This window comes from Centruroides sculpturatus, unplaced genomic scaffold (assembly GCF_000671375.1).
Source record: "Centruroides sculpturatus isolate CEXI.00-Female unplaced genomic scaffold, Cexi_2.0 scaffold235, whole genome shotgun sequence".
Classification (NCBI taxonomy): Eukaryota; Metazoa; Arthropoda; class Arachnida; order Scorpiones; family Buthidae; genus Centruroides; species Centruroides sculpturatus.
The window spans coordinates 588,744-606,201 of NW_019384436.1; the positions used below are offsets into that span (position 1 = coordinate 588,744).

Sequence of the window (17,458 nt, forward strand, 5' to 3'; positions counted from 1 at the left end):
AGCTCATTAATTTGTTAAATAAATATTACACAAAAGACTTGTAAATTTATTGACGTACAGTACACTTATTAAATCCGAAAATTCTACAGTAGTTTACATTTAGTAGTAATTTAATAATTAATTAAGAAATGATTTAATATTTTATCGTATTTTGTTATTTGAAAGGTCTGTCATGTTGAAGTAGAGGACTTGCTGTGACGTCACATAGATCCAAGGTCATGCTAACAAATATACGGGATCTGGCTATCCTTGTAGTTTAAAGTCCTTGGTTTTACCCAATTCTCGAACCGTGTCAGAGTAAATCCGTGCTATAGAAGTGCCGTGTTATACGGGGGTTACCTGTACAGTATAATAATGGTGTATGGTGTATAAGTAACATTTTGTGTTCCATTTTTGAAACGGTTAAAGAGCTATTTAATTATAATTATATTCTGAATTATTTTCGAATATTTTGTAAATAGCAATTTATGTATTTTAAAAAAATGAACATATTTTTTAAAAACAGAATTTCTAGAATCAAAGTTTTCTATATATTACTATATAAATTGATCGATTCTGATGAAACCTCTCTTAACAGCCATAGATTAACACATTATATTAAAATACGCTAATATGAGTAACTTTTGACATAGCAAAATATACGACGAAACTTTTCGATAATTCTAATTAGCTTACATATATTAATTGTTTGATTTTATGACATATATTATCATTTCCTTCCTTTCGTTGTACTTAGTTATTAATTTTTTTCAAAAAGTTGTATGACTATTATTTACACGTTTATCTTTTAATTAAGTGTGTTAACAAATTTAACAATTTCGTAATTTTTAAGCTGAAAAAACCTTACTAGTTTATAATAAAAATAACGCTATAATTCGTAAGTATATAATATTTCATACATTAACCAAATTACAGATACAGTATATTTTAAAATTATTTATTATTTGGAATTTGTTTTTATTGCCAATCTGCATTGTCCTTTTTTTTTTTTTTTTTTACTTTATACAAAGTAAAATTTATGCAAAGTTGTTAATTATTATTAACATAAACTAATAAATGAGAGATTTCCAATTCTGATTGAAAATCGTATACGTTTTTCATCATTAAGTTTATATTGATGTCTGTACAAGATTCTTATTATTCTTTTTTAGAGAAAGTAACTGTAGCAATTAGTAAAATGGTCATTATATGTTATGACTTTCGTCTATTTTCTGGTCCTGAGTTTGTGCCTGATCTGTGGTCTTGCCACATTGAGTTTTTCAGGTTTTATTCATATATCCTAATTAGTGGCTAGTTTTTCATAGAAAGCCCTTCCAGGGTGTTTAGTCTTGAGTTAAGTGAGTGACAACATGAACATGTTTGAAGTGTCACGTGGTCAATGAGACCGTCCACTGAATGAGTTGGTGCCATGTAACATTCCCAACAATTTGTACTGCTACTCAAATGAGACTAGGCACCCAAGAGAGATCCTATCTTGATAGATTGTTCAAGTGTTGTATTTCTGTATCTCATCAAACTAAACCAAATCAAAAATTCATCACTCATAAACTATGCAACAGATACTATTTTCTAATATATTGAAATAAAGTTATTCCAATTTTTTGTGTACATCACAAATGCTCATCGTGTCCTCCTTTGCACATCTAGACCAGTAAATTTTCAAAGTTTGAGCATTGTTGATCTAGATGATACTTCTTTTATTCTACACATGTGTGAGCATGTCACACTTGATAAGTATCATAGCTGTGGTGATATGGTTGTAAAGTTCCATAGATTGGCTAGGAGTTGAGTCACAAAGACAATATCTTAAAGGCATGACTCCCACAAGAAAAAAGCTGCATAGTTAAATCCAATGATCACGATGGCTATCATATTAATGCCTTATCATGGGCACATGTGTCTCCTAGACTTCTAGAGAATGTTGTAGTAAGTTGTTGTTGAAGTACTATCGCACTTCTTGGTGAGTCAGACAGCCGTGGGCATTCACAGACGGGAACAAATAGAGCACTTGTCTGTCCTCGGATCAAATAAATAATTCCACAAATTATAATTCTAAAAGTGATTGAGATATGTATCCTAACACTCTTATCCATGGGATTCTTTGATGCAATAATGTATTCTATATTCTACTTGCAAAAAGAAAACCCAAAAGTTAAGTAAATAAATAAAAATTTATTGATGCCCTTATCTGTCTCCAACTCTGTCCCCCTTGTAAAATTTTCTGTGTATGACTATGCAACAGCCTCTTCTTGATAAATGTAATTATCACTATTTTCATTAGGCTGGGATATCAGCTAGTTCTCCAATATGTCCATGTACACCATTTCTGTGACAGTGGTCTCTGTGAAGAAAAATGGCCTTTATACGTTAACCTTTGAAATTGGAACCCCATTTGAAATTACCATTGACTTTTACAGAAACTTTGAACAGTTCTTTGATATATGGGTAATCACTGCATAGTTTGAGTGGTAAATTTTTAAAATGTTTCACAAACTTGTGAATAATCCTGTATACATTATTATTTATAAAATTTCATATTGACCTATGAATTAACTAAACATGAGAAATGTTTTCAAGTGATTGTGTGATTTGATAAGCATAACACCAATGGACATGATGGGACATATGAAACCAAACCAAGGAAAAATTAGTAAAGAATAAAAAGCTTAATGTGAATATCTTTTAAGTGGTACCCTCTGTTAGAAATTAAAAGTAGAACATGAGTTTAGGAATATGGTACATTGCATTATTTCTAAAGCATTTTTTTCATTGAATTGAATTATCCTGATAATTGTCTTTTATATAATATTAGAGCAAAATTATTAATATTTGGTTTATGTTAATAATACATATACAGGTATACCTCGACTTACGTCGTTTCAAGTTACGTCGTTCCCGATTATACGTCGTTTGTCAAAAAAGTATACGAAAAAATAAAAATCAAGTTTAAGTCATTCTATTTGACTTTACGTCCGTCCGCCACAAATATTGAAGTCGTAATATCACTAGAAAAGCGTTTAAAGCACATAAAATCATATTAAAATATACACATTTACAAGTATGTACTGTATTTACAGTACAGTACATGCATTCGTAAATTTAGATTACTTTTTTCTNACCCTCCATTATATCCAAACCCTGACAATTTATTCATTATTGTGAAGATTTTTGTTATATGAGATTTGTAATACAGTATAATAATAAATGTTTTAATAAATAATGATTACTTGCTTAGAACACTACAGAAAATTATTTTCCTCTTCTAGGTAATATTTTCTTTTATCAGGAACAACATCCATACAAGATTGCTTGAATGTATTCAATAAGAAAAATTCGATTGAAATTTAGTGCATATTTTATAATTATTATTGCTTTTATAACTTCATATTTTGTTACAAATAATTCTATTTGCTGCATATACTGTCTTTTAGTGTGAACATGTTGCATTTTCTGGAGTAACACTTTTAGTGAAATTTAAAAATACAGTATCAGGTTACTAATAGACATTTCTTTTAAATATTTTATGTTGTTAGATGAAAACAAAAATCCAGTATATAAACTTACATATACTGCTGTAATATTTAATACTTATTCTAAAATGTTTGCAGTATGCATCATTAAAGTGGTTTTAATTAACCCTGTTTAAATTACAACATTAAAGCATGGTTCTCAGATCAGTACTATTCTATAAACTGTTTGTGGTAAGGTTTTAATTTTCTGACGGGTTGTATAACAGCATTATGTAACTTATTAAACTGAATAACATATTTATTAATTTATTCTGGTAGTGAGGGACGGGGCCCGACATATCCTGGCCCTGTCCCTTACCACCCGGTTGCCCCATTGTGGGCCTGGCCGAACTCATAATGGGTTGGCTAAAAAGATGCTCTCTTCGTGCCCAAAGGGCGAAAAGAGTTGTAAAAAAAGTAGGTCTAGTCTACTTACTATATACATGTATTTATTCTGATGTTCCATTTTAATTAGAGAATATCTGCAAGCTCCACGCTTCAATAAAAGTCGAGAAACGTATCTAAAGGATTTCAAATCGGTTCGTTAACTCGAATTATCGACCTAGCGGAGCGTTAAGTGTGAAATTTGACTAAAGGAGCAGACTGTACTTGTAGCGTGGCGAATTAATTTTGAATTTGTAATAGCTGTCTTTGGAAACTTTTATGCTATGAGGTATTTGGGTCAGAATTTTTCTTTGTAGATAGATAGGGATGATGGAAAATGAGATTTATGGGAAACTTAATTTAAAAAGGTTGTTGCATCATATATTTAAATATTCAAAATATAGAAAATACGAGCATTTTACTTTCCCGGCTGCATAACACGAGAAAGTCTTGTAATCGTCTCAGATTTTACCCCCTCGGCGTTTTGAGACCCTCTGAACTCCCCAAAAATAAAAAACTTTCTCGCGATATGTATATGTTTTTTGTTTATTTCGCTTAATATTTTAGAATGGGATAAAGATTAAGAAACGAAATTTGAGCATGGTAACTTGTACTGTACTTAATGTAAAGTATATAAAGAACATTGATGCTATTAAATTTTGGAGTATGGAACTCGAAGAGTGGGAAGGTAGATAGGGTCATGTGTGGTGTCTCGAGTGGGGTCAGACTTAGTGAAAATTTTATTCCTTATTGGCATTTACAATATTTTTAAAACTTATTTGTACCCTCAAAATTAAACCATTTTTGTCTTTTTATAATAATTAATAATATAAAATTCATTTTTTAATAAAATCTTGTAATAGGTGGTGCCACACACAATTTTAACTTTCAGCTAGTGTTGTAGCATTTTTTAAACGGAAATTTTTATCATAATTCAACAAAATTACTTCTTTTAAGCTTTTGCTATTACTTAAATTTNATTGTTTACATTTTTATTTATCTATTAAATGTATGAAATTGGTTTTGTTTCTTACTTCAATCTACACTTTGAGAATCAAGAGAACTTATGAATGATTATTTTTGCTTTGAGAAACTGCACAACAACTTGCATTTCTTGACATTTTAATTTCAATATTTTCTGATTGGTATTTGATAATGCTTTGTATCTTATTAATTGATTAAAAGAGCAAAAATGATTACTGTATTATTACATCTTAACAATACACTAATACTTGGATTAGCTCTACCTCAAACAGTGTTATATTGTTTCTTAAAACACAATCAGAACATGAATCAGGTCTAGAACCCATATAAAACAATATTAAGTAACATTAAAAGAAAAAGAAATAATCAAATAAATTAATAAATATTTAAATAAATATTATTGCTAAAATTAACTGAATTATGTTTCTTTTATTAATAGAATAATAGCATCTGTTATTGCACAAAATAATATGACAAAAGCAAAAATATGTGATCATAATTGGACAGTCAGAGGGTAAAAGGACATAAGTCAAAAATATCAATATACAGTATTTTAGGAAACTAAAGAACTTTGTAGTTCATTTATTTTATAATATTATGATGTTTTTTGCTTATGTAAATGAAAATGATGCAAATTAATTTGTTAATGTGATAAACATAAAAGTAAATATGTGTAGTAATGATGTAACTACAATAAACTCAGAATTGATAAAAAGTGACTTATGCCCTTTTACCCTCTGGCCATTGAATGATGAAAGAAACGATATAAAACGAGAAAATACAAAACTTATAACAAGATTATCAAATGTAAAACTGTTAGTCAAGTGAAATCCAATAAAGCAGATTATTATTATTATTTTAAAATACCAAATTCAATTGAAATAAACATTTTAAAGTTTATTTGCAAAATTTTTCATTATTAAATTTATTTATTAAATTATGATTAAAAACCATTGAATAAACGTTCAAATGCTATTTATTTTGTTTGCCATTGTATTATTCATATATAAAATGAGATCTGTACTTATTTTATTTTTCAGTAAATTGAAAAGTTTTTGTATCTAGTGAAAATTACAATAAAATTACAATAATTTATTTAGTTTATAATTTTTATTTTTGAAAGACATTTTTTAGTAGTGCTTTAGAAAAATCTATTATATTTTAATAAGACTATATTAATTAATGGACAATGTTCCTCTTATGTAAAGGTTTGCAGGACAAATTATTGATTTTTTTCTAAAAATATTCTCTGTTTTTCTCAAAAATTTATTTGAAACTTTATCATTATAAATGATATTAGTATGTAAAGTTTCATTTATAAGTACAGTAACATTTTGTTTTATTTCATATTGTTTCTGTCATAATTATGATTGCATATTTTTTGCTTTTGTCAAATCATTTTGTGTAATATAACAGATACTATTATTCTAATAATAAATGAAATATAATTCAGTTAATTTAGCAATGATATTTATTTAAATCTTTATTAAATAAATTTTTTTTAACATTACATAATATTGTTTTAAATATCACATGCTTTTTGTCTAATCTATTAATTATCTTTTATACACAATAGCACTTTTAAATTTTATATTTTATACTAAAGAAAAATATTTAATAAATATAAATTAATAATAATGTTTCTTGCTATTGAATTAAAGAACATAATATTGATTTTCTTCTGTGTATTCTTTATACTATAAATAGACATAAAAAGTAAAATAAAATAGAATTAACATTGTGGTGGTGTAGAAGACAAATAATGGATTACAAAGTAGTAACAATGAAAAACAGAGTTTTATTTAGTTAGTTTTCACATGGTCCTTCTTACACCTGGTTCTTTTGGATCCCAAACTATGGTAACCGTATATTTTCAACACAGCCCAATATATTCTTTATATTCACACAGGTGGGAGGCACATGTTCGCAACAATACAAGGTTTACTTTGAGAGATATCTCCATAATATTACGACTAACTTAAACTACCTTAACCTAACTTACATACTAAAGAAGAAGAATGAAAAATAAGATATATGAAGGGATAAGACAAGTATAAAGGAAAGATTGGTGGGGATACCCGGGTAATTTGACAGTCTCCGATCTTCTCTATGTTGGAACTTGTGCTTAATTCCTTCCTCTCAGTTCCTTTCCGTACCATTTCTTGAGGATTCAAAGTGTTCTCGAAGCCCTCAATCTGAGTGTCCGTCTAGTTTGTCCGTTCTCAGACGACTTCAAGTCTCTCCTTTGTTCCATTCGGCGACAAACTTCGTCTTGTTCTTTTCTCCATCTGCTCTCCTCAGAAGCTGACCCAAAAGTGTCTTTTTCTTTTCCTGATGCCCTCAGGGCTTCTTAGTATCCCTTTGTTTTCTCCCTTCATCCTTGGACAAAGATTGTCCCCCACCCGTAGAGAAAGAATAGGTTAGAAAGTTCTAGAAACAGACGTGAAAGACAAAAGATTTAAATAAAATAAAACTTATATCTAACTCCTATGTACATAGGCATGGCGTACCACCACAACATAATCCTTGAAACTTGGCATCATAATAATTTAGAAATTATAATTGCTTACTCAGAAAATCAAAAAAATTTTTATTTCAGACTTAATGGGTATAAAAGTTTTTGACTTTACTTAAATCAGCTTCAGCCAAAAATTTGATTATTCTTATAATATCAAATAAAACTAAATCAAACCATAGTATTCAAATTTAAACAACAGTACATTAGAGAATGATGATTAACTGTTAAAATACTGTTAATAATAGAATTAAATTTTAGAAAATAATAATCATTTATTTATTCAACATGATGAAGTGTAATTTATACATGACATTAGGCTTTCTTTACATTCTTTATTCTTCTTTTGTTACTGATATGCGTTTCAGATTTATGTCGGTTACATTCAATTATAAAATATAATTTTACAATATTATACCACAAAAGATAATTATTTAACAAGAAGCATACCTTTTGTTTCTTCTGAAGGTTTTGAGCATTATAAATAAATTATAGAACACTAAAATACATTTTTTAAAATGTGTGTATATCAGTAACAAAAGAACAATAAAGAATGTAAAGAAAGCCTAGTGTCATGTATTAATTACACTTCATCATGTTGAATAATAAATAAGAAGACAGACATGGTTTCATATAAAGAAAATAATAATAATCTAAAAGTTACATGAAATCTGCTATTAATCTACTGACCAATTGCATAAGGTCTATTCCAGTGATTATTAACCATTAGTTCATAGAAAGTTCTCAATAATGGTAGCTTTTGTAATTTTATTTTATGCATTTAAAAATCATTATTCTGAGAAGGGATCTGAGACCTTCACCTGACTGGAAAAGGCATCCATGGAACAAAAAAGGCTAAGAACTGGTCTGTGATGTTTAATATGAACTTTTAACTATTGCTGATGATATTAATTATGTTTTCATTGATATTAATTATGTTTGTGTTTGGATAAACAATAAATATATATTTGCTCTAATAATCTTATGGATAATTCTTCTCTCTTTTATAAGAACTGGTCTATCCCATAATACCTTAACTTCTTGGTCGCACACCCATTGTGTCAGTGAAATGCTGATGCAGTACTGAATAGAAGTAATTGAACAAATGTGCTGTTTTAATCTAATACCTAGAATAAGAATAGTGGAACCTAAATAATAGAAAAATTGAACATTTTTATTAATTTTAGAAAATAAACTATGGATTACACTAATATATTAGTTTTGTCCTTGCCTCTACACAATATGCTCTTAATTGATGGAGATCTTATTCCTAAAGTAAACATCTCAAAGCCCAATGTTTTAATAATAAGTTAAACAACTGTCATATGTTAATCAGGCTACTTTACTACTATTTTTAATAATTAAATTCTGAGTAATTTGGTACTAGAGATAGGTGTTATGTGCCATTTCTTATTAAATTTAATAATTATAAGTAAGTTTGGAGGATTATATCTAAAATTAAATATGTCTGGAAGTGGAGATTGGACAGAGGTCTGGGTAGCATAACTGGCAATGCATCCACACAGTAAGTGGGAGTTGCAGGTTGAGTCATGCTCTGGGCCAATTCTTTCCTTCTAGAATATTCTAAATTATTTAATAAATATTAATTATAATTATTAAATAATAAGAGATGGCCCCTAACACCTACTTCTAGTACCACATTACTCAGAATTTAATTATTAATAGTAGCAATAAAATAGCCTGATTAAAATATGGCAATTATTTGCCTTATTCCCAAAGTAAACTGAAACTTTCTAGCATATGGTGCTACGAATGTTGCCACAGCCTTGCTTGTAATTATTAACACTTTTTTTTTTTATAACTTTATCTTCTTCTTGCTTGCATATACTATCCTCCCCTCTCTTTATTTTTATTTATTTATTTTTTTCTTTACCTTGCTTTTTATAGACTACTTTTATGATGTTATTGACTAACAAGGAGAATGTTGCTACTTGTAAGTTGTGTAATACTTATTATTAACATTTTTCTGGTAGCTAAGCATGTAGCCTACTATTTATCTTTCTAAGATAATATTTTTTTATGGTCAATATTCTGTTTTTTCTAAGAAAGTAAATCACAGACTATTTGATGAGCAGAGTGAAGGTGTAGGCTGATTAGCAGTGATGCATTACATTAAGACAAAACATGCTGATATAGTAAAATATTGTAACAAATACATGTATAAAACTCTACCAAGTTGAATTTGTAGCTAAATCTAATCCAATTAAGAATTGTACAGAAAAATGTTTTTTTTTTAATTCTTTATTGTTTACTTATACAAATTAACTTTTTAAAAGCCAAGAATTATAATACCTGATATACATATACTGTATTACTGTATATGTGTGTGTGTGTGTGTGTGTGTGTGTGTGTGTGTGTGTGTGTGTGTAGTATAAATATACACATCGACCAGCTAAAACATTATAATCACTCACTGTCAATGAAATAACCATTCCTACAAAACACATGTGACAAAGTCATCAAATGGTTGTATGATAACTGACAGAAGATTGCACAAGCAGTTATAGTTATGTTGCAGAAATGAGCAAAGTAGCAGATTTATTTGACTTCAACAAAGGCCAAATTATGATGGACAGATGCCTTAGTGTTTGCATCTCCAAAGCAACAAAGCTCATGGACTGTTTGCACTCATCAGTAGTGTCTATCAAAGGTGGTTCAAACGTGGCAATGAACCATCAGCAAGACATAGTCCAAGTCTTGTTGATGACCATGACCACACCTTACTGATAAGTGAGATTGGGGTAAGTTGTCTTGTCTTGTATGAAGAATTGGGATGGCTGCTGTGGCACAAATCTCAGTTTTAATGTGGTGATGAGTATGTCAATGAGTAATTGACATACTCATTGACATACATTGAACACTGATATTAGCAGGATGGATACCAGCCCATTTCAGGGCAAATGTGCATCAGCATCTTATAGTGTAGTTCAACAACTGATGGATAGGACAACATAATCCTGTTCCATGGCTGTCACATTCTTTAGATTTGACCCTGCTGGATTTCTTGTGAAGTCACCTAAAAGCATCTGTTTATGATGTACTCAGCTGTGGCATGGGATTTTGCAAGTTGCAGTGGCAAATATGAAAGGCTTTTAAAACAGTGATACCAGTATGGTACATGTCTATTATTAGAACACTTATGTGCAGTGGCGTTACAGGAGTGGTGTTCTGGATACGGAAATTTATCCGACTTTTGGAGAAAGGTCTTAGCCGCTAGCACTTTCAGTAGTGTAAAACTACCATCATCAGGCGATACATAGAATATGATAGTTTAAGCTTTCCGAATGATATTTCGACGGTTTTACAAAATTTCAATATCGAATATTTCAAACGATATTTCCGCTGATTATGGTTTTCAAATATTATTTAAAGGTTCTTACGTCATAGCGCATAGACAAATGATAATAAATAAATATTATAGTGAGAAATGTCCGTAAAAGAGCATAGTTCATGCATGTATACACACCAATACAAAATAAACATACGAGCAACGAAGGAGTATTTTTATCTTGGGTTGAGTTGTTTGAAAGCTGTTATCCAAATTTGTGGGAACTTGAAAGTTGGGGAGTTGCACAGTATGGTAGTAGAAATGTAGAGTGTCTCCCAAATAAATAGCTCTTTTTGATTGTTGCAGCATTTTAGTAATTTTATTTTGTTCCATAGAGGCTGATAGTAGTGATTGAGTACTTTCTTTGCTAATTCTGTAACTGGCCTGTTATTTTTGATGTCTTCTTGATGTTCATGGATATGTGAACTTAATTTTCTAGCAGTAGCTCCTACATAACTAGTCTCTTCACCAGATAGTGTGTGCTTTAGCAAGATTTGGTAGATACTGGATTTTTCGTTCAACTGGTCCTTATCTCTATCATTACATAGCAGTCTTAGATTTGGTTGCAGTGTAATTGGTAGAATATAACCATTACTTCTAAAAAGATGTGCAATTTTTAAGGAGATAGGGCCTAAGTAGGGTATCAGGGGATGCGCTATTTTTAAGTTTTCTTTATTGGAAAGAAAAGATTGTGGAAATAATCTGTTTTTTCACGATTTTTAAGCAAAATAAATTTTGAGTGTCAGTAACCTGTTTTTAACATGGTAGATTGAATAATGGATAATTCATCTTCTACTAGCACCTGAGTAGAAGGGAGAGGGTAAGCCCTCCATATTAGCAAAGATATAGCAGAGTTTTTGTAATGTGATGGTTGGTAGGTGGCGGCTGGAATGATTTGTGGAGCATTATTATTTCAATGATGGACAGAAAATATAAGCTCCGGAGATGTATGTATATTTAAATCCAGGAAAGATATTCTATTGTTTTCTTGCTCTTTAACAGTAAAATTAATTGTAGAATAAATAGAGGCTAATATTTAAGTAAATTGAAGCAAGTCCTCATTGGAATCATCCCACGCAATTAACACATCAACGTACCGTAGATACATGAGAGGATATTGGATTGTTAAAGGGGCATTGAAAACCCGATGTTCTATATTTCTCATGACTAGTTCAACTAGAATAGGAGATAATGGGGAGCCCATTGGTACCCCTTGTGTTTGTTTATATATTTTTCCATTAAATTGGAAATAATTATTTTGAGTAATAAGGTGAAGAGCTTCACGTAGGTGTAAAATGTGTGATGCTGGGTAACTAGAATTGAGGAATAGGGTATTTGCCAGCATGATGGCCTCGAAATACGGAACAGAAGGATGTAAAGAAATAACATCGATTTTGTAAAATCAGTAGGAACTAGAAGAGAGGTTTCCTAATTTTTGTAAGATGGTACATTTGGCTTCGGTGGAGGCTGTAGTTACAAGCTCAGAGTGTGAGATTAAGGATGTGATATGTTTTGCTAGCACAGCTTCAAGATGATACGTGGGATGGGAACGTTTGTTGACCAATGGTCTTAGCGGCCATGATGGTTTATGGGTTTTGGCCTCAAAAAATAATGTGGGGCATGCAACGTTTGATGGAGGATTGAGAGGATCAGCTAAAGATTCTACAATTCCTAGTAATGCAATAACTTTGCGCACTTTTCTTAACACAGTGGAAGTAGAATCTTGTTTTAGTACTATGGATCTAGAATGTTCGAGGAACTTGTTAGCTCTATTGAGGAAATCTTTGTTTGTGCATAGAACAAAACATTTGTCTTTGTCGGCTACTAACAGTTTTAAGTTATTCAATTCAAGAAAAGATTTTACCATTTTTGGTGTCTTCATATTTGCCCGTATGGTTTTAAGGGAATACATCTATGCTATAGCAGTCAACGTAGAAAGATCTAATTTAGGTTGCAAATCTGGACTTTTTGTGCTCTTTATGGCTGCAATAATATGAGATATCAGTTGTGAATAATTTTGGTTAAGTAAAGGTATAAACTTTGTCTCCTTTATTAGGGTTTGGTGGATATTCTCCAGTACTGTAATGTCAGTAAAATTGTGATAAGGAACTTCCATGGTTTGTTGTTGTCTTCTGTGAGTAGTTGAGCATAACCACTGGAACTTTTTGTTGAGTTTCTTCCTAATTTGGCGAGCTTTTTTGTTGGCTATATTCCTAATTTTATCCAATTGTTGGTATAGAATATTTGCATCACACAGTTTTCCAAAATATATATTGGTCAGGTACAATTGCTCTTCTTTATCTACTGTTGCTTTACGTTTGCTTTTTATTAATCTTGCTAGAAGTTTACATTCAATTTGAGTACATGTCAACCATAACTTCACTTTAAATCTTCTACATTTTTGTTTGCATTGTTGTATGTATTATATTGCCTGAAAATAGGCACTTTGAATGTGTGCTATAATAAATTGAAGCTAACCTGTTTTGTATGAATTTATGCAATGGTAGTTTTCTATCATCTACAGTCAGAGATTCTTTGTATGTTATGCTAATTCTTCTTAAAAGTATTCCCTCCTGTTCAGTAATTGTACTAGAATTTTTATTTTGGGACAGCAGTGGTGGGATGGAACAATTTTTACTGGGGCAATCATTATCTAACATCTCATCATTCAAAAAAAATTTTTTATAAGTTATCTAAATTTTTAAAATTTAGAAATCAATTTTCAGTAAGACATATAGGCAGAAAAAAGTTCAGTTAAGAACATTAAATCCCCCAATAATGATCAGTATATGTAGGTTTGAATAAATTATTTCAGGATAGGTGAATGAATGAGTATGGAGATTTTAGGTGGGTTGGCAGTCACTGTCACACCACCCTAGCATTGCCCATGCTTCTGTTATCCTTCTGCTTAGGAGAGGTGAAAAAATTTATGTACTGTCGCAGAACTATTGCATGATTTACCTGTTTTTTTTTTTTTGAATGAATTAATTTATTTTACTGTTAACATTGCAGTGGAACTAATGCACCTTATGCATATACTTTTTCAATGCTGGAATGATCTTTTCCTCCTGGATTAATATTAAAGTGAACAAACATCCTGTATATTTGCAAAATATTTGAATTTTTGCATTTTTTTATTATAATTTTTTTTTTATTGTTAATAATAAGTGATAGAAAATAATGTTATTGATTACTTGTAAATCATTTTTTTATTGTATTCTAATGATTTTTTTTCAGAAATTTTGCAAAAATACGTGCTGCTATTGAAAAAGAATATGGACAAGTGAGTTTTGATTTCTATTTTTTATAATTTAATTTTAAAATTAATTAATAAATTATAATTATTTTGATTATAATTTTGATTTTAATTATAATTGATTATTTATTTTAATGTAAATTATTTTGACAGAAGTATAATATTAGTCTTCTTGTCCTTAATCCTGTAAGGTAATGTTTGTTTTAAATTAATGATTTAAATCAAAATTATCAAATTTTGTCAAGCTATTTTTATTATTTATTACTATAACAATTTATTATTAAAAGGAAACAAATTTGCCACATATCATTAAGTTTAGTAATTAAATAATTTAGATAAGTACACCAACCAAAATCTTGACAATCCAGTAAGTAATTTAATGCAAATTTGACAGACATTTTCAATCTTACACATGACCTGCTTCTTTTTGATTGGTGTACTTAGTTATAGTTATCAATCCAGTTAAGAAGAAGAAATTAAATAATTTAGATTGAACAATTAGAAATTGCATCATCTGAACATTCCAATTTAAGATTTGCAAAGACTCTGCTGTATTAAAATTTTCTTTTGTTGCTCTTTTCCAATAATTTTATACCATTTAACAATGTACAGAAGACTCTCATTAGCCTTGGAACTGCTATAAATGTTAATGTTAACTGATAGATGATCTTAATGATGATTATGAAATTTTGGCCTTGAAAGTCATATTGCATAGATATATTATATTAAATTATACATTTCATTGTAAGATTACAGTTTCTATTTTCAGATAATGTTTTGTGAATCATATGTTTTGCCAATTGATAATACGAAAAAATCATCAAAATCTTCAATTAACTTTTGATGGATATCCAAAACAATCCTACTTACTGATTTACATTTCCATAAAAAAAAAAATGTAAATCAGTAAATTTTTACATTAAAATGTAAAATCAGTAATATTATTTTTACATTAGAAATTGCTGAATTACTGTTTAAACCAGTAAAATTTACATTATAAACAAAAATTCTTAATACATCTGTATAATATAAGAACACACTACTTTATTTTCATACATTGTACATTTATTTGTATAAAACTTTTTAAACTTCCCAAAAAAATCCTGAAATTTTGAAACAGAATCAACTAAATTTGCTTATATTTTATTAAAAATTTCCAAAAACAATAATAATACTTCTGACAGCAGAAAGAATATTGATGTTGACCAATATTTCTTTTTAGTACACTATGTATATACAAAGGCAACATCAAAATTTTTCATACTGACAAAAAATAATTGAAACACTGCATAAATATTGGCTTTAAAATATATAAATGATATGATATGACTTGAAACAATACTTGTTGATTGTACTCAAATATGTTTTACAGCTTAGAAAACTGGAAAAAACAAAACCTTTAATAGGTGGCCTGAATCAGGCAAAACTTTCCATATGTGCACAGTTATTTTGTATTTGATGGTATTATTTTGATATTTAGTTGCATCACTTTGATGCTTAATAATTTTCAAAACTCTTTGGAGTATCAAATCAAGGCATTTTTTGGTAATGGTAGGAGGGATTTTGTTCCATTCCTATCCTAAATATTCCTTCAAGGATTCTGTCATTGCTGAGCACTATTTCTGGAGTCATTACTTCAAATAAAACCAGATGTTTTTGATGAGTCTAAGATCAGGGCTCCTAGTGGATTATGCAAGCAGTTTGACCCACTTGATACAAAACCATTGGATTATCAGCTTTGTAATTTGGGTCTTGGCATTGTCTTGTTGAAATTGCTTTTGTCACTTACTGAACAGTTTTCATTCTTACTTCCATTTGGTATACACCATAAAAAGTACAATCAATATTAGATACTATAATTAGTACATTCCCAGTACCAATTAAAAGTACATCAAAACTACAGTGTAATATACAGACAAACGTGTGTGAGAACTGAGAGGTATTGTGTCTAGCTTCTTCCCGCTTACCAGTGGCTCAGTCAAGGATGACTACATAGGAGGGCAAAAAGTGAGTGGGGCGGGGTAGCGAGATCGTAATAAGGTGTCGGATGTACTTCAAGAGGACACAGCATTTAATATAAAAATGTATTTAATTATCTGAACTTATAGAAATGAATACAAAACATAAAGGTTACCATAATTTGTCTAATAAGGCTTTAAAACTACCTAGATCTAACTCTAAAGATATAATATTCTCGAATTGTAAGCTATGATTGAGAGAGTGACTGGGAACGAAAGAGAGTATCGGGATTTGCTAATTGATGGACTCACGGATTTCCACTCTTGTCATATTGGACATTGGTAAAATGCTCTGGGATCGGTGGTTCCTAATCATAGTTTCTTCAGGTCGGAGACTATGGTGGGTTGCGACAGACGGAATAGCGGTATGGGTCTGGTGTCTCCCTGATGTCTGCTCAGCTACGTCCACGCTTCAGCTGTCCGCTTCGGCTGGCCTCGTTTCGGCTGTCCATCTCGTCTGTGTCCTCATGGCTGTCTGCCCGCAGGTGCAAGTGCGATCCTTTTTTATACCGGTCCCGGAGTGGAATCATCGGGGGGAAAATCTGATGCAATCGCCTTTGCACTAGAGTTGTTTATGTGAACCAAACGATTCTCTTGATTTATTGTTTTTTTTTCTACCCATTCTAGTGATATCTTCCCTCATAAATTTGACATTCGCTGTCAACTTTTTAACTTACTTACAGCCAATGGCTAAGATCAAAACCTCCAGGCCACCAGTTTGTTACTCTCTATCATATAACAGGTGGTTCTTGTTAATTGGTTACTTATTTGTACATTGTAACTAAAAGGGAAATGAATAATCCCCTGCTGTGAGGGGAAAGCTTCCAAGACATTTCTAAGTGATGCAGTACACTGATGGGTCAAAAGGTCGAACGCCAACAAAACAGGAGGGAAAAGAAAATAATGACAAAAATTAATTTTATAAATGTTTAAACTTCTAAAACTCCCAAAAGAGTCCTCACAATGTGCATGGTGTTAAATATTTAATAACAAAGCACAAACACAAAAAAATTATTTTACTTCAAGTTCAAATGCATGTAGAATGGTTGTAATTTGAATTATATTCTATTCTTTCTGTATTTCAACTCCTGAAGAAGATATGTAATGCTGAAAATGCTTGAGTCTGAAGTAAAATAATTTTTGTGTTTGTGCATTATTATTAAATATTTGACATCATATAGACAACTTGCATGTGACCTATTGGAATCCCAGATGTATGTGTTGTGCATGTGTGTTTTGCCCAGTGCCATATTTGTGACGTTTTTGTTCTGTTTTAACTTCACCTGATACATGACAGAGTAAACCAAACTTTAAATGTGGAAAATGTAAACTTTGAGTAGCTCATCTAATGAAGAGATAGGGTGTAAGTAAATTTTAAAACACAATGAAACAAAACATCACTAACTCAACATCGGAGTGTATTAACAAAATCTTCAAACCTGT

General features: G+C 30.3%; 1 protein-coding gene across 1 annotated transcript in view; it reads left to right on the plus strand.

Annotated features, from left to right (window-relative positions):
• LOC111619926 (F-BAR and double SH3 domains protein 2-like) overlaps nt 1–17,458 on the plus strand; it is a 199,857-nt gene that overhangs the window by 98,880 nt on the left and 83,519 nt on the right. The window contains exons 6-7 of the mRNA XM_023361748.1: nt 12,154–12,161; nt 13,973–14,024. Of these exons, the coding sequence (XP_023217516.1) occupies nt 12,154–12,161; nt 13,973–14,024 (60 nt within the window). The remainder of the gene's footprint in view (nt 1–12,153; nt 12,162–13,972; nt 14,025–17,458) is intronic.